General features: G+C 37.8%; 1 protein-coding gene across 1 annotated transcript in view; it reads left to right on the top strand.

Moving 5' to 3' along the window:
• WNK3 (WNK lysine deficient protein kinase 3) overlaps positions 1-22,683 on the top strand; it is a 157,128-nt gene extending 134,445 nt beyond the window's left edge. The window contains exons 17-22 of the mRNA XM_064574104.1: positions 1,295-1,385; positions 1,935-2,065; positions 2,610-3,232; positions 5,815-6,026; positions 17,148-17,350; positions 21,627-22,683. Of these exons, the coding sequence (XP_064430174.1) occupies positions 1,295-1,385; positions 1,935-2,065; positions 2,610-3,232; positions 5,815-6,026; positions 17,148-17,350; positions 21,627-21,956 (1,590 nt within the window). The 3' untranslated portion in view covers positions 21,957-22,683. The remainder of the gene's footprint in view (positions 1-1,294; positions 1,386-1,934; positions 2,066-2,609; positions 3,233-5,814; positions 6,027-17,147; positions 17,351-21,626) is intronic.
• The last annotated feature ends 610 nt before the right edge of the window (positions 22,684-23,293 follow it).

Below are 23,293 nucleotides of genomic sequence, written 5' to 3'. Positions count from 1 at the left end.
TTGAGGCAGATAGGAGACAGATTGGGTACAGCTTTGTAAGCATTCTAGCCAACGACTCTTCCTTTTGGTTGGCCAGGGCTCTCTCTCACTGCCTAGATCTGCCACCCAAGTTTGCAGCATTTTGAAATAGTTCCTGCATGTGTCATGGGCTGCTTTTTCCTCCTTTAATTATATATGCCTGTGTCTATGTCTCTTTTTTCTGTCATATCTATGGATTTGGATTGATAAGGTAGGCTAGAACTTGTACTTAACTTACCATCTTGATCAATTATTACTTATTAAAAATTTTCTGTAATTTCAGTGGGACCAATGCAGCATTTTCTAAATTTAATATTATTGAGAAATTTTTTCTCTTCATGAAAGTAGCATTATTACTAGTCCAGAATGAGCTTTTTTTTCCCCAAAACAGGACTTTGGAAAATAAGAACTGATTGTTCAGAATTTTAATAACTGCTGACCTGCCCTGAGTGTTAATGCTTATTCAAGACTTCGGTATACTTAATGCCACTTAGGCTGTCTTCCTGCAGACAAATGCTAAATCCCATTCTTTGAACTTTTTAATACTCATTTAATTCTAGATTAGTAGAGATGATTCTCATGTTTCCCAAAGTTGTGTATTTTTGTATTATTATAGAGGATATATTTTTAAAGTACTCATTTAGAATATAACAGTTAATTCTGACATTCTGTTGTCAGAGGGATGGGAGGACAAGAAGAGGAGAGTGATTTTATAGCCAGCTGTGGCCTGATGTTAACAAGTTTTAGAGCAAGAATTTGAAATAATTTCAAGGCCCATTGTAAATATCTGTGTGCTTACATAAAGTAAGAAATTTGATTTGGTAATATTTCTCTATAAATCTAAATGCCTAGATATCTTGTTTCTCTATGTTATCATGTGTGTTAGGCATCTTTCACTCTCAAATAATATGAGCATAAATGAAAGTTTCATTTTAAGAGCATAGGGTTTCAGTAACCTCTTTTAGTAAATGAAGTATATGAAGGAATAATTTTCATTTTCATTTTTCAAAGTTGCTATAATGAAAAATATTCTAGGATGGAAGATTAATATTCTGCTCTGTATTTATCTGAAGTCCAAATAATATTTTTAAAGAAAGAGGAAGGATTAATTCCTGTAAGTTGAATACTTCAGATTCACTCTGATATGCAGACAGACATAGCATTCTGTTTTTGATTACTGATTAGTCCATGCAAGAAACTCCAATGGTATAAACAACTGCTTCATCTTACCTAAATTATCACCATTTTGGTTTTTTTCTCTTTTTGTCTCCATTAGGAGATGTCCCCAGATGCTTCACTTCCAGGAGATCCAGAAGCCTATCCTGCTGCTGTGTCAAGCGGTGGAGCCATTCATCTGCAGACAGGAGGTGGATATTTTGGCCTAAGCTTTACTTGTCCTAGTCTCAAAAATCCTATTAGCAAGAAATCCTGGACTCGCAAATTAAAAAGCTGGGCATACAGGCTACGGCAGTCAACCAGCTTTTTCAAGAGATCAAAAGTCCGTCAAGGTAGTGTGCTTACAGTCAGGGACATAGACTAGGTAACATCACTTTTCATTTACTTCTGTTTTTTTGTTTGTTTGTTTGTTTGTTCATATACAAACCTTACCACTTTTTCCACGTAGCCCATGTATGTGACATGTCCCATTAATGTCATTGCCATTTTATTTTTCCTTTTGTAACTAATTTGGTTTTACAGTTATTCATTTCATGTAGATACTAAGTCTCGGGATAAATCTTACAATGTCTGATTTTGAGTTAGGGACTTCTACAGTGTTGCTTATTACATTAACACTTTTTAATTATCTAGCAGGGGTTAAGCTTTTTCTACTTTTCTTCATTTTTTGGTAATGTAAACAGATTTAGTCTTAACAAACAATTTTCTCTTTTCTGCTTACAATTGCACAAAACTTGCAGTGGAAGCAGAAGATATGAGATCAGCAGTTGCTCCTGATCCCATTCCTCTGACGGGAGAGTCCACCGCTGATACTAGGGCTTTGAGTAGATGTAAAGCGATGAGTGGATCATTTCAGCGGGGTCGGTTCCAGGTTTGTGTCTTTGGTTGAATCTTTATCTACAAGGGCATTGTACAGGATAATAGCATTGAAAATCTTGGTATTTATATGATACTTATTTTAAATGGAGATTATTGTCGTATTTAATTTTTTCCCCTAATACACATCCCCTCACCTTTTGTAGACTTCCAATAAAGGTGAGTCTAAAGAAATGGGGATTTTAGTAGCTGGAAAAGAGCACAGAAATGAGTCATCATTTTTTAGTGGGTGGTTGGGTCACCTTTTTTATAAATTTATTTCTTGTCCTTTAGAATCTCAGCAACTTGAATCATTGAATTTTTTTAAATTGTGGAATTTTGTTTGAGCAATTTGAAGCCAACTCTTTTTACCCAAGGGGCCTAATTGAAAGACTTTGAAATGAGAATTATAGATGGGGTTTTTAAGTTTGGATATTATCGATATGTGTACATCATAGCAGACCATCCACTTATCTGTGCCATATTTTGATATTGAATTTCTTCATGGGTTTACTCTTTGGTTAGACAGAGCCAGCCACTTTTGCCTTTTTGTATCTCAGGTGATTACGGTTCCTCAGCAGCAGTCAGTGAAAGTGACATCTTTTGGAATAGAACACACACCAGCATTCCATAAAATGACAACCCATTCTAGTGAAGAAGCTCTAGCCTTTACGGACAGAGCAAAGTCTCAATTAGTGGAAATGGAACCTGCCACGCACAATCCACCGACTTCACTTTCTTCTCAGAAGTTACGAGCTCTTCATGAAACCTTCAAAGAAGGTAAAAGAATTCCCAAACAAGGTGACAACTTCTCATCTTTCAGCACAGCTTGTGAGACTGATGTATCTTCAATGACCCCAGAAAAAGAGTTGGAAGAGAACTCAGCCACGGGAAGTAGTATGCATTCTGGACTTGAACTGTTGTTTAAAGAGAGAGAGATACTTACTGCTGGGAAACAGCCTAGCTCTGATAGTGAATTTTCAGCCACTCTTGCTGGCAGAGGGAAATCAGTGGCAAAGACTGGTCCAGAGAGTGATCAGTGCTTACCACTCCGTGAAGAAAAAGCCTGTGCTCAAACACAGAGCTCACTCTTCTATTCACCATCTTCTCCAATGAGCAGTGATGATGAGTCAGAAATAGAGGACGAGGATTTGAAGGTGGAGCTTCAAAGATTACGAGAAAAGTAAGATTGTTTCTCTTTTGTCACAAATCTGGTTGCCTGGAGTTTTATAGAACTAAGTATTTGTCTTTTGTCACAAATCTGGTTGCCTGGAGTTTTATAGAACTAAGTATTTGACTGATAGCTAATTTACAGTTGGTGACTTTTTAAAAAAAGATTTACTTATTTATTTACTTACTTGAGGGAGAGAAAGAGAGTGTGTGCGCGCACACAGGGAAGGGGCAGAGGGAGAGGGAGAGAATCTCCAGCAGACTCTGTGCTGAGCATGGAGCCCAACACGGGGCTCAATCTCATGACCCTGAGATCATGACCTGAGCCAAAACCAAAAGTCAGATGCTTAACTGACTGAGCCACCCAGGTGCCCCACAATTGGTGACATTTTAATGATTGAAAATTTTTGATGATTGAAAACTACAAAGATAGCATCAGATCTCACAGGTCAGGGGGCTCAGTCCCATATATGCCAATCATAAGTCCAAGTAGTATTACCTATGCTTCAAAGGTTCCCACAAGCCCTTCCTTGGGTTCAATTAATTTACTAGAGCAGCTTACAGAACTCAGGAAGAACAGTTTACTTGCTAGATTATCAGTTTATTATAAAAGGACACAACTGAGGAACAGTCAGACGGCAAGGTACAGGGGAAGGGGCATAGAGCTTCTATGCCCTCTTGGGAGTACCAGCACCTTCATATTTTTACCAACCTGGAAACTCTCCAAACCCTATAGTAAGGGATTTTTATGGAAATTTCATTATGGTAGGCATGATTGATTTAAATCATTGGCCATTGGTGATTAATTCAGTCTCTAACTCTGTCCCAGAGGTGGAGTGGGAGGGGCTGAAAATCCCACCCTCTAATCACTTGGTTGGTTCTCCTGGCAATCAGCCCCCAACCTTAGGGGCTATTCAAGTCAGTTCATTAATATAAACTCAGATGTGATTCCAAGGGGCTTATTATAATTAATAAGATTTCTTTCACCTTTATCACTCTAGAGCTACTTTAGGAACTGGAGCTATTTGAGGACAACAGACCAGATATTAAAATAAAAGATCCTCCAATTGCTCTTTATAGCTTAGGAAATTACTAGGGTTTTAGGAGCTGTATTCTAGGAACAGAGATAAAGACCAAATATATATATTTTAATATAAATCATAATATCACAACAGTAAAAAAGCACACAGAACAATCTCTTATTTCTCATGCCCTAATCTCATTTCTCAGAGGCAACCACTGTGAACTGTTTGGTATATATCTTGCCTGTCATTTTTCTGTGCATTACGTATATTTTTTGCCTTTTATGAAAGTGAGGTCATAATATACATGTTATTCTACAATTTTTTTACTTAACACTGTTGCTTATATACACGTTTGCACAAATAATCTTTATTCCACATATTAGAATAGCTATTTAAAGTTTATTTAATCCCTTATTAATGGACATTTCAGCTTTATTCCATGTTTTGCTTATGTAAGCAATGTTGAAGTAAACAACTTTATATTTTTACATACTTATGTGAGTATTTTTTGTAGGATAGATACCTAAAAGTAGAATTTCTGGGTTAAAAGGTATGTATACTTTAAATTGATAGATACTGCTAAAATTGTTGTTCAGGATGGCTATACCATTTTATACACCAAACAAATATATATGAAAGTAGGGTGCCTGGCTGGCTCGGTCAGTAGAGCATGTGACTCTTGATCTTGGAATCGTGAGTTCCAGCCCCATGTTGGGCATAGAGATTACTTTAAAAATATATATATACACATATATATGAAAGTGACTGTTTTCCCACTTCTTAACAACATTGGACTGGATATTATTGATCCTTTTAGTTTTATTCCAATCAGATAAATTAAAAATATTTCTTAAGAAATAACTGTATTCTCCTACTTAATAGTGAAGTTGTACATATCTCATATTGGCTACTTGTATTTCCTTTTTGGAGTCACCTTCTCATATTCTTTCCCCTTTTTCCTATAAGGTTGTTTCTTTTTTTCTTATTGATTTTTTTAAAAGATTTTATGTATTTATTTGAGAGAGAGAGAGCGAGCATAACTGGGGGTGGGGGGCAGAGGGAGAGGGAGAAGCAGACTCCCCACTGAGCAGAGAGCCCAATGAGGGCTCAATCCCAGGACCCTGAGATCATGACCTGAGCCGAAGGCAGCCACTTAACCGACTGAGCCACCCAGGCACCCTTTTCGTATTGATTTTTAGGAACTATTTATATATTCTGAATATTAACCTTTTACTATATGTTGTAAATATTTTGTTATTTATACTTGCAAAATATAATAAAAGATTAGTATTATCAATATATGTGATTTTAAATTGTATTTCATTATCTTTCACTATATTGAAGTTTTAAAATTTGTTCTTGTCAATTTGTTCACTTTTTGCTTAATGTCTGATTAGTTTAATGTTGAGTTTAGGAAGGCATAGCCCATCCTAAAATTGTGAATATTCTGTATTTTCACATTCTTAATCTAAATTCCTTGTTAAACTTTCCTTGTATTGGTGTAGAGTTTCTTGAGTCGTCTGTATGATGCCAGTGCTATTAAAATGCTTTCTGCATGATTTTCATTTAGACACATTCAGGAGGTGGTAAATCTTCAAACCCAGCAGAACAAGGAGCTGCAGGAGCTCTATGAACGCCTTCGGGCAATTAAAGATAGCAAAATCCAATCATCAGAGGTTCCTCTGCCACCTTCCTCACCACGCAGACCAAGATCTTTCAAAAGCAAACTTCGTAGCCGCCCCCAGTCCTTGACACATGTGGACAGTGGCGCAGCTGCTACAGGTAAATTGGTCTTAAAAGTGATTTTAAAAACCTGGTCAAATAACAGCAAAATAATAAATATAATGATGATATAATTTATTTCTTATTTTTTATAATTTATTTCTTATTACACTAAGATGCTTTAAAGAAGTACACATTATCCTGAGATTCTTTTCTACCTTTTTGGTATTAGATATTCTTTTATGAAATAATGGTGAGGATAGATGATAGATTTTGGAGAGCAGATGAGTGTGTTTTATGTTTTCATTTGGAAAACAAATACCTGGAAGCCCAACTTCAATCTCCCAAATAGTTTTTGAAATGTTATCAGTCATTGGGAACTAGAATTTGTTGAGGAGCTTGTAGCTAACAAAGATAATCTTAAAAATACTGTCATGTTCTATGTGATGTAAGAGATCATTGTTTATTATTTATGAGAATATTAGAAAAATGTACTACTTTGATTTGAAAAAAGAGGATCAGTCTCTTCTTAATAAAGAAGTTGTTAATCGGGTCAGACTTCTTGGTTACATGTGCATAGTCAAGTGGGTGTTGAGGGTGAACAATAAGGATATATGTGAGATCTCAACAGAATTTGTGGTAGACAGAATAATGGCCCCTAAACAAGTCTTTGTGCAAATTCTTGGAACCTCTGACTATGTTTGGTTATATGGCAAAGAGGAATGGAGGTTGTAGATGGAATTAAGGTTGCTAATTAACTGACTTTAAAATAGGGAGATTATCCTGGATTACTCAGGTGGGCCCAAAGTAATCACAAGGGTCCTTTAAAGTGGAAAAGGGAGGCAGAAGAGAGGGTCAGAGAAAAGATGTGAGGAGGGAAGCAGTGTCAGACAGATGCAACATTGCTGGCTTGGAAGGTGGAGGAAGAGGGCCACAAACCAAGGAATTTAGGCTGCCCCTAGAAGCTGGAAAAGGATGGGGAACAGATCTTCTCTAGAGCCTCCAGAAGGAATGAAGCCCTGCCAGCACATTGATTGTAGTCCAGTGAGACCCATGTTGGACTTCTAACCTACAGTACTATAAGATAATAAATCTGTGTTGTGTTGGTATGGATGTCAGCCACTAATCTGTGGTAATCAGTTATAGCAACAATAGAAAACTAATACAGAACTCAAGAATGGGAATTCTTCTTTGTGATCTTCATAAAGATAGAATTGAAGGGTAAACTTAGATTGAGGGTAACTTTGGGAGTTTAATAGCAAAAGCATGGGAACTTTCAGTCTAATACTCTACCATTAATTGCTATACTTTTTAAAAAAGATTTTATTTATTTATTAGAGAGCAAGCATGAGAGAGAGACAGAGAGAGAGCACAAGCAGGGGTGGGGGTTAGAGAGAGAAGCAGGCTCTCTGCCTAGCAGAGAGCCCAACACAGGACTCGATCCCAGGACCCTGGGATCATGACCTGAGCTGAAGGCAGATGCTTAACCAACTGAGCCCCCCAGGCACCCTAATTGCTATACTTTATTTTATTCTATTTTGTTCTTTTCTTTAAAGATTTTATTTATTTGTCAGAGAGAGAGAGCACAAGCAGGGGGAGCGGCAGGCAGAGGGAGAAGCAGGCTCCCCACTGAGCAAGGATCCTGATGCAGGAGTTGATCCCAGGACCTGGGATCATGACCTGAGCTGAAGGCAGATGCTTAATCTACTGAGCCACCCAGGTGCCCCAATTCTGATTTGTTCTTAAGTGACTTGCTCTTTTTATGTAGTTTCTGTTTCCCCAGAACTTTGACTTGCAGATGGCTTTGGTTTGTTATGATCCAAAGCATTCTTTGACTTTCCAATCCCTGCTTAACTGGCCCTTGTCACATTCCAGAGATAGAAAATTGACTGACCCTGCTCATCTTTTTCATGCCAAGAAATGGGCCAGAGGCCATTGCCTATCCTATTGTTGGGCTCTCCTCCAGTCTGGTTGTTAAGGATTTTTTCTGCGTAGGTGAGCACGGTTCTTTGTCAGGCCACTTTGAAGAATGAAGAGGTAGACCAGACAGAGTGGTGGGCAGCAAAGCAAGGTTTATTGAGTGATAGCAAAGTGATAGTCCAGAGCTCCTGAGGAGGGAGGGGACCCGAGAGGGTTGCCACCAGTTTTTAAGTCTAAGGGTTTTTATGGGCTTGTTGGCGGGCTGTTTTCATCTAATTAAGCCTCCCTGTGCCTGTCATCCAATCAGGTTTTTGTCATATGGGAAAGGGTAGAGGGCTCCTCCCAGAATGGTGTAAAATCCTTTTAAGGGTGCTTTCCTCTTAGGACGGAGGGCCCCTTGTCCCTGCCTGCCTGCCTTCCAACTATCCTTCATCAATATCTGTTGTTGAGCCACTGTAGTGAATTTTTTATTTCAGTTATTATACTTTTAAACTCCAGAATTTCTATTTTTAAGAAAAGTTTCTATCTCTTGATATTCTCTATTTAGTGTGAGACATTGTTATCATACTTTCCTTTAAATTTTTAGGCATAGTTTCCTTAAATTTGAATACAGATTTTGTCTACTAAGACCAAAATCTAGGCCCCCTTCAGGATGTTTTTGTTGACTTTTTTCCTGTATATGTGGCATTCTTTTCTGTTTCTTTGCATGTATCTTATTTTGTGATTAAAAACTGGACATTATAGATAATATATTGTAACAACTCTGGTATCAGATTCTTCCACCCTCTTCCCCACCAAGGTCTGTTTTATTTTGTTTGTTTATTATTGTTATGGTATTTTCTTGTTGCTACTTACTTGTTTACTGATTTTCCAACACTACTCTGTATTCCCTGCAGTGTATGGCCATTAAGTTCTTTGCAAATTTAAAAAAATTTTGTTTTTATTTTTAAGTCTGGCATGCTGATGGTCACACCTGAGCCAGTACATTTAGTGGTGAGCCAATGATTTGTCAGATTTCATTAAATGCTTCATCTGGATGTTTTTGTCAAGGGGATCTCTGTGAGAAGGCACACTTTCAAGCTTCACTTTATAAGACAGCCTTTGAATTTATTTCCTGCTTGCCCAGGAAGTGAAGTTCAGCCAGAATTGAGTGATTGGTACTTTCTCCTTTCTCAGGTCTTTCCTGACATGCCAGACATTTATATTCCCAGGAATATGTCAGAGGTTTTGAAAGTTTCCTATGGTCATCTAATTGTCCTGGAATTCCTTTTTAATTCTAGGCCAGGCTCTTGTTTGCCCCAACTGAATCATAGCCTTACGCATCCCAGTTGTTGCCAGAACTTTCCTATTGTTTCAGTAATGCCCTGGAGGTAGCTCCCTACCCTCCCCCACTCCACATACGCAGCCTGCCTGGGCTGACCTGAGCTCTGAGTGAAACCAAATATCCACCACACTCTAAGAATAGAGGGTCTTTCTAGGTTGTTGCAAGTTTAGACACAATACTGACTCTGGGGATGGTACTTTTTTTTTTTTAAAGATTTTAATTATTTATTTGAGAAAGAGAGAGAGCGAGAACCTGCGCGCACACAGACGAAGAGGAAGAAGCAGCCACGCTGCTAAGCTGACGTAGAACTCGATTCCTGGACCCTGGAATCCTGACCTGAACCGAAGGCAGAGGAGGCAGATGCTTAACTGACTGAGCCACCCAGGCGCCCCTGGGGATGGTGCTTTTAAGGGAACTCAAAAAGAGGTCTAATCTCTATTGTCTGCAGTGCTGCTGGCTTTTGGCCATCACAACACTGAGCTGAGGAAGAAGCTGGGATGGAACTTGCCAAAAGTTAAAATGTCACAGACCTCAGTAGTGTGTCTTGGATAAATGATTTTGACTTCATTCTGTATCTTTGGATAATTGTCAGAGTTCTGAAATGGTTGGTTTGAGTTGTTTTGCCCATATTTTTATTGTTTTAAAGAGCATGTTCACCTAGGCCCTTACTCTGCATTTTTTGAAGTCTTTCTCCTCCCTCTTCTTCTATTATGGCAAAGACCTTGTGTTGAATTAGTATTATTTCTTCTTTAACTGTCTGGAGGAATTGTCCAATGAAACCACTTGGGCTCAGAGATTTCTATTTTAGGAAGTTTTTCACTACAAATTCAAATTATTTAATAGGATTATAGGATTATTCAGGTTATGCATTTTATGTTGCATAAGTTTTGGTAGTTTATGGTTTTTGAAGCTTGGTCCATTTCATCTAAGCTGTTGAATCTCTGTGTTTAGAGTTGTTTATTATTACCTTTTTAATGTCTTGGAAACCTGTAGTGACATCTGGATGTTTTTGCCAAGGAGAATCTCTGTGAGAAGGCACACTTTCAAGCTTCACTTTATAAGACAGCCTTTGAATTTATTTCCTGCTTGCCCAGGAAGTGAAGTTCAGCCAGAATTGAGTGATTGGTACTTTCTCCTTTCTCAGGTCTTTCCTGGCATGCCAGACATTTCTGGATATTTGTAATTTGTGTTGTCTCTTTTTTTTTCCTTGTCAGTCTTGATAGCAGTTTATCAATTTTATAGATCTTTTCAAAAATATCCAGTGTTTATTTTTATTGGTTTCCTTAATTGTTTTCCTGTTTTAACTTTCATTGATTTCTACTCTTTATTATTTTCTTCCTCCTACACATGCCTTGTTTTTATTTTGCTCTTTTTCTAATTTCTTTAAATGGAAGCTAAGATTATTTTTTAAAGATTTATTTATTTATTTTAGACAGGGAGCGCACGTGAGTACAAGCATGTGCCAACAAGCGGGGGGGAGGGGCAGGAGGAGAGGGAGAGAGGACTGAAAGAGACTCCTTAAGCAGAATCCCTGCTGAGCGTGGAGCCCTACTTGGGGCTCAGTCCCAGCACTCTGAGATCATCACTAGAGCTGAAATCACTAGTCTGTTGCTTAACCAACTGAGCCACTCAGGTACCCCGGAAGCTAAGATTATTGTTGTGTGAGACCTTTCATTTTATAATACAAGCTTTTAATGCTATAAATTTTCCTAAAAGTACCATTTTGACTATATCTACTAAGATTTTTAAAAATTAAGCTTTATTTTGGGGGGACAGTTTTAGATTTATAGAGAAATTGTTAAGATAGTACAGAGAGTTTCCAATTTCCATGAGATAGTACTGAGAGTACCCCACACCCAGTTTTCCCAATTACTAGCATCCTACATTCATATGGTATATTTGTCACAACCAATAAACCAATCTTGATACATTATTATTAACTAAAGTCCACATTTCACTCTGATTTCCTTAGTTTTTACCTTTTCTTTTTTCTGTCCCAGGATCCCATCCAGGGTACCAAATTACTTCGTGTTCATGTCTCCTTAGGCTTTTCTTGGCTCTAACAGTTTCTCAGAACTTCCTTGTTTTTGATGACCCTGAAAGTTTCGAGGAGTACCAGTCAGCTATTGTGTATAATTTTTTGAACTCTTTTTTACTTACTAGCACCAGAAGATGCTCTAGGCTAATTTTGTATATTTCCTGCCCCAGTCTTAGGAGCCACCATTTCCAAAAGGAATCCTAATTAGTTTTATTGGAGAATAGACTAGCCTGCTTCTCCTTCTCCCTCTGCCCCTCCCCTCTGCTCACATGGGTGCGCACATGATCTCTCGCTCACTCGCTCTCTCAAATAAAATCTTAAAAAAAAAATCCTATCTAGAAGGTTGATTTTTTTTACTTCTTTTTTTAAATTTAATTTTATTTTATTATGTTATGTTAGTCACCATACAATACATCATTTGTTTTTGATGTAGTGATCCATGATTCATTGTTTTCATATAACACCCAGTGCTCCATGCAGTACGTGCCCTCCTTAATACCCACCACTGGGCTAACCCATCCCCCCACCCCCCTCCCCTCTAAAACCCTCAGTTTGTTTCTCAGAGTCCATAATCTCTCATGGTTCATCTCTCCCTCCAATTCCCCCCCTTCATTTTTCCCTTCCTTTGCCTAATGTCCTCTGTGCTATTCCTTATGTTCCACAAATAAGTGAAACCATATGATAATTGACTTTCTCTGCTTGGCTTATTTCACTTAGCATAATCTCCTCCAGTCCCATCCATGTTGATGTAAAAGTTGGGTATTCATCCTTTCTGATGGCTGAGTAATATTCCATTGTATATATGGACCACATCTTCTTTATCCATTCATCTGTTGAAGGGCATCTCAGCTCTTTCCACAGTTTGGCTATTGCGGACATTGCTGCTATGAACATTGGGGTGCATTTGGCCTTTCTTTTCACTACATCTGTGTCTTTGGGGCAAATACCCAATAGTGCAATTGCTGGGTCATAGGGTAGCTCTATTTTTAATTTTTTGAGGAATCTCCACACTGTTTTCCAAAGTGGCTGTACCAACTAGCATTCCCACCAACAGTGTAAGAAGGTTCCCCTTTCTCCACAACCTCTCCAAAATTTGTTGTTTCTTGCCTTGTCGATTTTTGCCATTCTAACTGGTGTAAGGTGGTATGGTGTAAGGTGGAATATTGATTTTTTTTTAATAGGAAGTAATTGACCCAGTTTTTTAAAAAGATTTATTCATTTATTTTAGAGAGAGAGAGAGTGCACGTGATCATGCACTAGTGGGGAGAGGGGCAGAGAGAGACTCTCAAGCAGACTCCCTGCTGAATGTGGAGCCCTATGTGGGCTCAGTCCCACAACCCATGAGATCATGACCTGAGTCAAAACCAATTATTGGCTGCCCAACCAAGACCAGTTATTTTTACCTTGTGAGTTCTAGCCTATCTTCTTTGGTCTGTTGTTCCAGTGTCAGTTCAGTTGCATTGCCTCTGTGGTACTCTTTGGATCTTTCCCACATGTGGGTCTCCCAGTGGTCAGTCTCAGTCTTTGGCAGTTGTCTTAGTTCATTTCTCATGTCTTTGGTGTACTGCATTTTTCGTTGCTGAGAGAAAGGAGTATGCTCAAGTGTGTCCCCCTCATGGAAGTCTGTGCATAAATTTCTCTAGATTCCTGTGTCTTTTTCCCTTGCTGATCCTATCATGCATCTTTTTGTTGTAATAAACTTAGCTGTGAATACAACTATATGTTGAGTCCTTACACCTTTGATTGAATCACTGAATCTGTGAGTGGTCTTGGGGACCCTGAAACATAATTGCATTTGATAATCTCAATCCTCAAAATAACTGTAAGGTAGGTAGAAGTTAATGTCTGTCTCTTATAGGTAAGAAGACTAAAGTTAGTGAGGTTAAACTACTTCCCTAGAACCTCAGTTCATAAGTGAGGGAATCCAAATCTGTTTAACTCCAAACAAAGCCTTGGTTCTTCACTGTTATTCTGCATTGCCTCCTAATACCAGAAATTGTGTCTGCAGTGGGTTGAGAGGAGGCAATGGAGGATTATAGAGGGTGATAGTGGTCTGAGACTGCTACATACAGCTTGTAGTATTTGAGTTGGTCTTGAAGGATAAATGGACAGGATTAAAATTGGTGAAGTGCTGTGGGAAGAGTATTGTTTATAGGTAGAATTGCATGATATAAAGGCATGCAAATGTTAAAATGCAAGTTTTATTCCCAAGAAAGAGAATATAACAGTTGGATGAAATGAAGGGTTGATATTAGAATTAGAAGGTTTTCCTTACATACTTTAAAAAAGAACTTTTGGCAACTGCCGTAGCTTGTCTATGCTACAGTCTGGTGTAAGATAATGTATCTGATCTAACACATAATTATATATTTAAGCTTAATAAATGAGATAGTATGTTTGTTTAGGGATAATAAATATCTGTTCTGCAAAGATAACCATGACTACTACCAATGACTTTGCCACCTAAACAAGTTAAAAACCTACTGTTGTTTAGAGGTTAAGAAACCTCTAAAGTCGGAGGGGGGGTTGAACAGAAGAGTGAAATGCTGAAAACAGCATTTAACTGATACTAATCTGGTGGCAATGTGAAGAATGTATTGGCTAGAGCTAGGGAGTGAGTCCATTTAGATCGTTGTAATCATAGCATTCCATGTATGAGATGATTAAGAGTTTAGAGAATTGTGGAAGTGAAAATAGGCAAGAGATGTTGTATAGGATGAATTGCCGTGATGTGGTGATGACTGAATATTTGTATATCTTTGGTGAGATCCAAATGTTCGGAGTCTGAGTAGTTTGGAGAAAATATGAAAGATATCATAGAAAGATGACATTTAGGTGAACTGTTATGCCAAGACCACGTTAGGTTTGATTCTAGGTGTATTGAATTGAATAATTTATTGACATCCAAATGGAAAAACACATTTGGGTTCTGAAATTGGATTGAAGAGGGGCGCCTGGGTGGCTCAGTTGGTTAAGCGACTGCCTTCGGCTCAGGTCATGATCCTGGAGTCCCGGGATCGAGTCCCGCATCGGGCTCCCTGCTCGGCAGGGAGCCTGCTTCTCCCTCTGACCCTCCCCCCTCTCGTGTGCTCTCTGTCTCTCTCATTCTCTCTGTCTCAAATAAATAAATAAAATCTTTAAAAAAAAAAAAAATTGGATTGAAGAGGGGTCAAGGTTTGAGATAAGAGATGGGAACATTCACAGTCGGGTGGTCACTAAAACTATCTGAATGGGGGCATCACCTTGGGGAAAAAACAGAAAAGAACAACAAGGACTATACTCTGGTTTTATTCATCAGTAAGAAATGAATATTAAAGAGTATCTTTGAAGTTTTAAGTAATAAGTAATGTTGACGTTTTTTATAACTGTTAAAACATTTGTACAGTACTTCTTTTCATGTAGATATTTTCTAGTTTGTGAACTTTAAGTGGTCTTTTATGGTATATGAGTAACTCTTAAATGAAATCAGTAAATAATTGTCCTTTTCATGTATAAAGTATAGTTAGGGACCGGATAACATTCACATAAACGTTTTTTTCTTCTCATATAGCATGTTGTTCTTGATAACTTCTGGAAGGTATGTGTGTGCATATCTTTCTGTTGCCTACTTAGGAGTCTTGCCCTCGGTTCCTGTTTCATTTCAATACCTGTTTGGTTTGTTAATCATTTCTTCACTTGCTGGCTATTGTGCCACTATCATTACCATCAATTGAGGGTTCGAGATCACTTGTTCTATCAGAGTTGTACACAAGAATCCTGACATTGGGCTTTCCCTTAGTGCAGAAATGTTCTTAAATGAATGACATTCAAACTTAGCTCTATGCAACACATTTTTTTTGGAAACTAAGGGGAATGAGCACAGAAATACTCCTTAGGAGAAGCTGGGTGAACAAAAATTTTGGCACTAATGTGTATATGGTTCTGGCTATTGTCTCCATTTTACTCCTACCTGCTGACATCTCCATTTTACTCCTACCAACTGACATTTTTTCCTGGGTAAGAAGACAATCTTAAAAGGCTTCAGCTCCAAAGTCTGCCCCAATATTGTTCTGCTATTTGTTCCATCACTGGAGTTGACAGAGAATTAGATGAATGTGCAGAGGGATAACAGGGGAAAAAATGTCTTTATTATAGGCTGACTTGTTGTCTTCGGGTTTTAAGTCTTAGAAAAGGAGGGAATTCCAGCAAAATTGGTATGTCATTTTGGTAACTCATGGTTGCCCAAAAGGTAGTATACATGATTTTTTATAAAACTTTTGTATATGTGAATGTGGTCGAATTAATTCATTAAACTCTTCTTAAGCAATTTTCGTTAATATGTTTTCATTTAATATTTAATCCCCTTGAATCTAAGCTTTCAGTAATGCAGAGTTCATTGAGAATCACAGACTTTGTATAAGCACTCATTAAGATTATCATGTTCCGGGCGCCTGGGTGGCTCAGTTGGTTGGGCGACTGCCTTCGGCTCAGGTCATGGTCCTGGAGTCCCGGGATCGAGTCCCGCATCGGGCTCCCTGCTCGGCAGGGAGTCTGCTTCTCCCTCTGACCCTCCTCCCTCTCATGCTCTCTGTCTCTCATTCTCTCTGTCTCAAATAAATAAATAAAATCTTAAAAAAAAAAAAGATTATCATGTTCCTCCTTTTGAAGCAAGTTTCCCACTCATTTCCCAGTGTATTCTATGGGTTGGTATGGTACAGTGGAAAGCACACTGACCTGTCAGGATACCTGGGTTCTAGCCCCAGCATATAACCTCAGCTTCTGGATCCCATTCTTCTCATCCAAAAAATAGAATACTTGTTGAGCCTATATCACAGGTCTGTTATAAGTTTCAAAAATGATAAAGAAAATTACTTTGAAAGTGTTAATATGGAGGCTTCTTGCATCATCTTTGGCAATTTACATATTTTTTCACAATTAAAAAAAGTACCATAACAAATGTACAAGAAATTTTCATATGCTTGTTTAATAAAATTCCTGAAAATGTTATTGTGCTTATATTTCAAAACTGTATTTCCTAAAATTCATTTTAAACCCACTCTATAAGTTCTGGCTTGTAAATCCGAGGAATTGTAACTTTATGAATTTTTTCTATGAGAATGATTTAGTAAATGTGTATAATAGTACTGAATAATTTAAAGACTTAGTGTGATGTTCAGATTAGGAAATTTTTTGCTGTCAGAGACTTCTGTAATTGATTTTTTTCATTTATTTTGGACATCTTTTGCTCTACAACTCATGAAGTTCATACACCTTCTGCATTTTGTTTCTGCCATTTGTTTATCATTAACAAACAAAAATATTGGTTAAAAAGTTAAATGAGATTCTAGTTTTCTGATGCTTGTTGAAAGTCAGTATGGTATACTGAAAAGAGAGAGCATTCTTGTCTACGTTTCAGCATTCCAGGCCTGATTCAGCTGATGACTAATTGCAAGAACTCGGGCATATCATGGTACCTTCTCTGGGGCTCATTTGTCCATTATAACACAAGTGGTTTGGATTAGACTTCTAAGGTTCTTTTCAATTTTAACATTCTATGAATGTTTTTAAAAACTCTTCTAAGTATCTATTTGAGGAAACTAATGTAAAGATTATAATTGGTACTGTTTTTAGAGATACTGTTTATTATATTTGACTAATAACTTATACCTTATTTGACTTATACCAAGGTGACCATATAATTTGTTATCCAACAAGAGAAAACTTTTGAGAGTTAAAGGCACACTGTTAATAATTACTCCAGGGCAACAGCTTTTAAACCAGGACTGTCCCAGATAAACTTGAATGTCTGGTTACCCTATCTGTAACCCGTATGTGGGGTTCTGTCAACTGCATTATTGGCCGAAGAACAGTATTTATCAGTTTTAATTCCTTTTTATGTTTTTTCTGTTTTTTCTTCTAGATCCACTGTGTGTGGAAGGTAATGTAGCATCATGCCAACAATCTCCAGCTAGTAAAAAAGGGATGTTCACAGACGACTTACATAAACTGGTTGATGACTGGACAAAGGAAACAGTAGGAAATTCTCTTATTAAGCCAAGTTTAAACCAACTCAAACAGAGTCAACACAAACTAGAGACAGACAACTGGAACAAAGTATATGAAGTAAGTTGTTTTTACATATTCCTCTTTATTTATGAGAACTAAAACCAGGGGCTCCTGGGTGGCTCAGTCGCTTAAAGGTCTGACTCTTGATCTCAGCTCAGGTCTTGATCTCATGGTTGTGAGCTCAAGCCCCACGCTGGGCTTCACGCTGGGCATGGAGCTTATTTAAAAAAAAAAAAAAAGAACTAAAACCATAAAAATTGATTCACTTAGTCACTATGAGAGAATGGTGTGATTTGACAACATAGAGACTTCTATCCTTGTCTAGATTCATTATGTCTAGGCAAATTATCTTTTAGACCAGGGGTCAGCAAACTTTTTCTGAGAAGGGGCCAGTTAGTAAATACTTTCAAGTTGTGTGGTTGCAACTAGTCAGCTCTGTTGTAGGACAAAAGCAGCCATAGACAAAACATAAATGAATGGACATGGCTTTGTTCCATTAAAACTTGACTTGCAAAAAGAAGTGGCATGCTGTAGATTGCTGTCCCTTGTTTTAGACTCTTATACCTGAAAAAAATAACCATCAAGTATCAAAAAGAAAGCATCTAGAGTGGTGGTTAATTCAGTCCTGTGGTGCAAGAAGAATTTGGGTTTTGAGGAAAAGCTATCATATGTTGTATGTCAGTATTCTTAGAACTACTAAGTGATCTTATTTGTTCAGTTTGAAAAATAATTTTAAAGCTCTTTAAGCTATAATATTGTGAAAGACATATTTATGGGATGAGATGCCTAGTTAATTGCATATGGTCTTAGATGTACATGCAGTTGAGATATAGAAAGATGTCCTCAATGCATTCTGGAGTGGGAAGAAGGCAGGCCTATAGAACAATATATACAGTATTTGTTTAAAATTATGTACATTAGATATATGTATATACACACAGAAATAGGAAAAGCCATTAACAATATGCGGGATGGTGGAATTTGGGCCTTATTTACTTTGTACTTCTCTGTGTTTGAATTTTTAAAGTATCACTTTTTCACAATGAGTAAATCTATTAAAATGTGAATCAGGGCTTAGAATCTGAACTCTCATAATTGAAAGAGATATATTTGTGTGTGTGTGTGTGTGTTGTATTTGTGTACATGTGTGTGAATATTTGTAGTCATTGCATATAGTTTGGTAAAGAGAGTCTGAAAATACAGTTAGTGTTAATGTTGAATAAAAATTTCAAAAGCCTAGATTTCCCAAACTAGGAAGCAGTATATTTCTTGGGGATTCTGTGTATTTATCTTACTCCCAGCACCAATTTATACACAGATAGTATCACCATTGTAAAAATTGGAAGACTTTAGAGGCAGATTTCAAGGCATAAATGCATTGGTGCTGCCAGTGACAGATCCTCTGAGTACTCTGTGAATGGAGACTTTTGTTGACTAGTAGGAGGGTGGTTGTTTGCAGTATAATGGGGGATTTTGGGAGGGAGAGTGAGTAGAAAATGGAGTATGAACAAAAGTGGTGAAGGTCTTTAAACAGAATTGGGTTCCAATGTCAGCTCAGTCACTTACTAGTTGTGTGACTATAGGCAAGTCATCTGTGCCTCAATTTCCATGTCTTTAAAACAGAGATAATACCACCTGCCTTACAAGATTGCTGTGAGGATTAAATGAGGTAACACCTTTAGAGTGACTAGCACAAAGTAGTTATTTTTGTATTTTGAGTTCAGTTGATTACATCTTTGTGTGAAAAACTGATCTCATAATCTAATGTTCTTGCTTGTTACTGATTTGTGGCCTTACTTAGAAAATTTTGTCACAATTATGTCAAACTTATATAAATATATAAATATAAAATTATAGCTGTAATAAGGACTTCAAAGGAAAAATTAAGATATCATATGTAAGAGATTTGATCTAGTGAAGGGAAGTCAAGCTTTCACTGAGAAAGTGATGATTGAACAGAGATCTGAAGAATGAGTAGGTGTTAACTAGGTGACAAAGGGAGGGAATATAATTCCAAGCAGAAAGAACAGCATATGCAAAAGCCATGTATGGGTAAAGAGATCATGGAGAGACTGAAAGTAAGCCAGTTTGGCTGAAGTGAAGAGAGCAGAGAGGAGTTGGTATGCAGTGAATCTAAGGAGTTTGGGAGGGTCTTAAAAGTGGTGATGATAAGGAACTTTGTTTTATTTTAAGAAAGATGGATAGAAAAAAAAGAAGAAGAAAGAAGAAGAAGAAGAAGAAGAAGGAGGAGGAGGAGGAGGAGAAGGAGGAGAGGAGGAAGAAGAAGAAGAAGAAGAAGGAGAAGGAGAAGAAGAAGAAGAAGAAGAAGAAGAAGAAGAAGAAGAAGAAGAAGAAGAAGTTGTTGGATAGCCATTGAAGCCCTAGGGTTAACATCATATTTGCCTTCTGAAAATATTACTCTGACTTGAAGCAAGAAGAAAGGATTGTGGGGGCTAAGGGAAGAAGTTGACAGACCAATTAAGAGTTAGTCACAGTAGTCTAGATAAAGAGAAGTTGAGATAAAGAGAAGTGAATAGATTCCAAGAAGTGTTTAAGAGATAAAATGGGGGTGCCTGGGTGGCTCAGCCGGTTAAGCGTCTGACTCTCGATCTCAGCTCAGGTCTTGATCTTGGGGTCATGATTTCAAGCCCTGCATTGGGCGCCACACTGGGCATGGGGCCTACTTAAAAAGAGAGAGAGAGAAAAGGGACAAGATTTAGTATGGAGTGGATGTATGGCAAGAGGGAAGGTGTCAAGACTAGGTTTCTGGCTGCCATTACTGGCTATCATTCAAGTGTACCAATCACCAAGATGTGGAATATGAGTAGGCAGTGTGTTTTGGTAGAGGAAAGACCATAGTCATTTGAATCTCAAATTCCTTTGAAATATGCAGAAGAAGGTTAAGTATAACAAGTCATCTCCATTGTCTTTTTTAAAAATAAAAATCACATTATTGTTTGTAAAATAATGTTCATTATAGAATTTAATAAATGCAGAAAAGTACAAATTTTAAAATAGCCCCTTCAAATCCCACTACCTAGAAATAATTGTCACTAACTTTAGGTAAACAACATTTCAGATATCTTTCTGTGTCTGTATATGGATACATGGAAATGACTTTATAAAAATGCAATCATACTATATGTGCCCTTTTGAATCAGAAGTATTAAATTTAATTTTACTTTAACAGAACAAAAACACTGATATGAAGAAGGGATTACTGAACTTGAAATAAATGTGTTTTTTCACATCAAGAGATATGGTCATTCATTCTTTTTTTTTTTTTTTTAAAGATTTTATTTATTTATTTGAGACAGATAGAATGAGAGACAGAGAGCATGAGAGGGAGGAGGGTCAGAGGGAGAAGCAGACTCCCCGCTGAGCAGGGAGCCCGATGCGGGACTCGATCCCGGGACTCCAGGATCATGACCTGAGCCGAAGGCAGTCGCTTAACCAACTGAGCCACCCAGGCGCCCCTGGTCATTCATTCTTGAGTCAAGCAAAAGCCTTTTAGTTTCAGTTTATTTGAAAGGCTTTTAGCTTGACTATTCAACCTAGAAGAACTAAGCATTTGAGACTGATACCAAACTCTACTTTAAGTGAGAATTATTTACTTCTGTTAGACTTACTATTACCATATGCATAAGATTTCAGTAATCTCGAGAGATATGCATACTCGCAATAGGACATGATAAGGAGAGTCAGGCAGGAATATATTTTCACAGTACTGCCAAAAACATAATGCTCTTGAGTTTAAACTTCCAAAAATGCAATAGGAATGTTAGACTTTAAGGCAATGAGTAGAAGTGGGTGGGGAGGTGACATTTGTTGAGCACCTACTATATATGCCAGGCTCTTTCCCCTGTACCACACTAAATCATGCTCCTCTGTCTCCAGAGAATTACATAGTAAACTGGTCTGTTGTCTGTGGTGCTGAATGAGAGAATTCATGGGGCTAGGAAGAGGAAATAAAAATAGAAGAGTAGTGCTAACATAAAGAAATGAGACAACACTGAACTGTGAACAGAGATTTAGCAGGGTCCTTGGAGTTAGCTGGAACTCTATTCAAATCCTCACCTCACTATCAAGTTGCTTAGTGATATTGGGTGTCAGCAATTTTGATCTTCAATTTCTTTATCTGAAAATGCCTACCTTGCAGGGCAGTAATGAAGAGGAAATGAAATAAGGTATGCAACAATGCTTGGCACACAGAAATGTAGCCTCTTATAGTAATAATAGGAAGAGTAAGCCAGAAATATTAGGAAGGAATATAGATGGGTAAAAGCATCGACCAAATGAACTGATCTTTTGTTTTTACTTTTGTTTTTGTTAGAATACTCCATCTACTATGGGCTACACACCAACATGGATTTCTTCTCTGTCCCAAATCCGTGGAGCTGTCCCAACCTCCTTGCCACAAGGACTCCCACTCCCTTCATTTCCTGGGCCATTATCATCATATGGAATGCCCCATGTTTGTCAGTATAATGCTGTGGGTGGGCCAGGGTACCCAGTACAGTGGGTAGGAATTTCAGGAACACCGCAACAGTCTGTAGTAATTCCTACTCAATCTGGGGGACCATTCCAGCCGGGAATGAATTTACAGGCGTTTCCAGCTTCATCAGTGCAGAATCCATCCGCGATCCCTCCTGGTCCCAAATGAATCAGGGTAGATGATGAAGAAAAGGGAGATTTTTTTCAGAATTATTTTCAGGACACCTAAGATACTAAACGTTCTTCTTCTTGGGTTCTGCCATATTTTCCCTCATTTGAGTTTACTTTCCACTGTATTTTTTTTGTTGTTCCATTGTGGTATTTTATATAGCTCATCATTCTGTAGAACTGTGCAGTTTGTACATAGAACACTGCACACAGAAATGTTTTTTCACTTCAAATCCTATCCTCTTTGATACTTGATTTTTTAAAAATACCGTTCAGAATGCTTTAATAAGCTCAGCTGGAGCATTACCATTTCCAGGACACTTTCCATGAATTGCTGAGAAGCCCCCATTTTTTACTGCTGCTATCTGCAGCTAGATGATACTTTAAAATGTATAAAAACTATTTAAATTGATATTCCCCAAACGTGGACTAAGTGAGACCCTCCAACAGCCGGAGTCTTATGGGATTCTTCACATGTTTATGTTAGGTTTACCTTTCACAGAAGGCAGGGTAACTTGCTGCAGGAAATGTTTTGGTATATAAAATTAGAATAACTTTGTCAACCAATATAGACCATGAGCCCTTTTTAATGTGATTTTCTTCCCGTCGTCACAGCAGGAGGAGTGAAGCCTTGTTCTAGGTGAGGCGGAGAGAAAGGAAAAAACAGAACTGTAACAGTTCCTTGATTCTGCAGATACTGTAGCTGCTTTAGGATTTCAATAGTAATTCAAAGCAGCTATCTCCTTGTTTCTCATGTGCACACTACATTGTTTTTGAGCATCTGAGAGGCATTGGTTTGGCTTGCATTCTTTTGCAAGGGATATATTGCAGCTGATACGAGTCTCATTTTGGGGGAATCTTTGTATTCCTAACAAAGAGGATTCAAGTTACACCTCTATTGACCCATTCTTCTGAAGTAAAATGTACTTGACACAGTAGGTTGTAGGTTTTGAGACTTACACATGAAACACTGGCTTTACAGGGTTCTAAGATGTGGGGTATACACTGTCCTGCAGTGAGATAGTAGACCCTCGAAGGACACTATTTAAGTTGCCCTTAGCTTTTTTTGGGGGGGGTTGCCATTTTTTTAGTTGTTATAATTTCTTGTTAGTATATATAGCATCCTAGATGATTTTAGATCTTAGATGATTTTGGCAGCCTCTTTAGAATCTGAGAGAGATCACTGTCAAGTTGCACTTTACTGGGTTTTATCCAGTTTTAGGAGGTGAGGCAATGTCAAAATATACACTTTTGATTTTCAAGAAGGCTAACTGTAGTAATCTTAAAAGGCTGGTCACAGAGTTACCTAATGCTCAGTCTGTGAAACCCAAATGGAAT

This window comes from Mirounga angustirostris, unplaced genomic scaffold (genome assembly GCF_029215605.1).
Source record: "Mirounga angustirostris isolate CCGP_5_RB_7025 unplaced genomic scaffold, mMirAng1.0.hap1 SCAF_11, whole genome shotgun sequence".
In the NCBI taxonomy this organism is placed as follows: domain Eukaryota; kingdom Metazoa; phylum Chordata; class Mammalia; order Carnivora; family Phocidae; genus Mirounga; species Mirounga angustirostris.
This window is presented reverse-complemented; position numbering and strand designations above follow the sequence as displayed.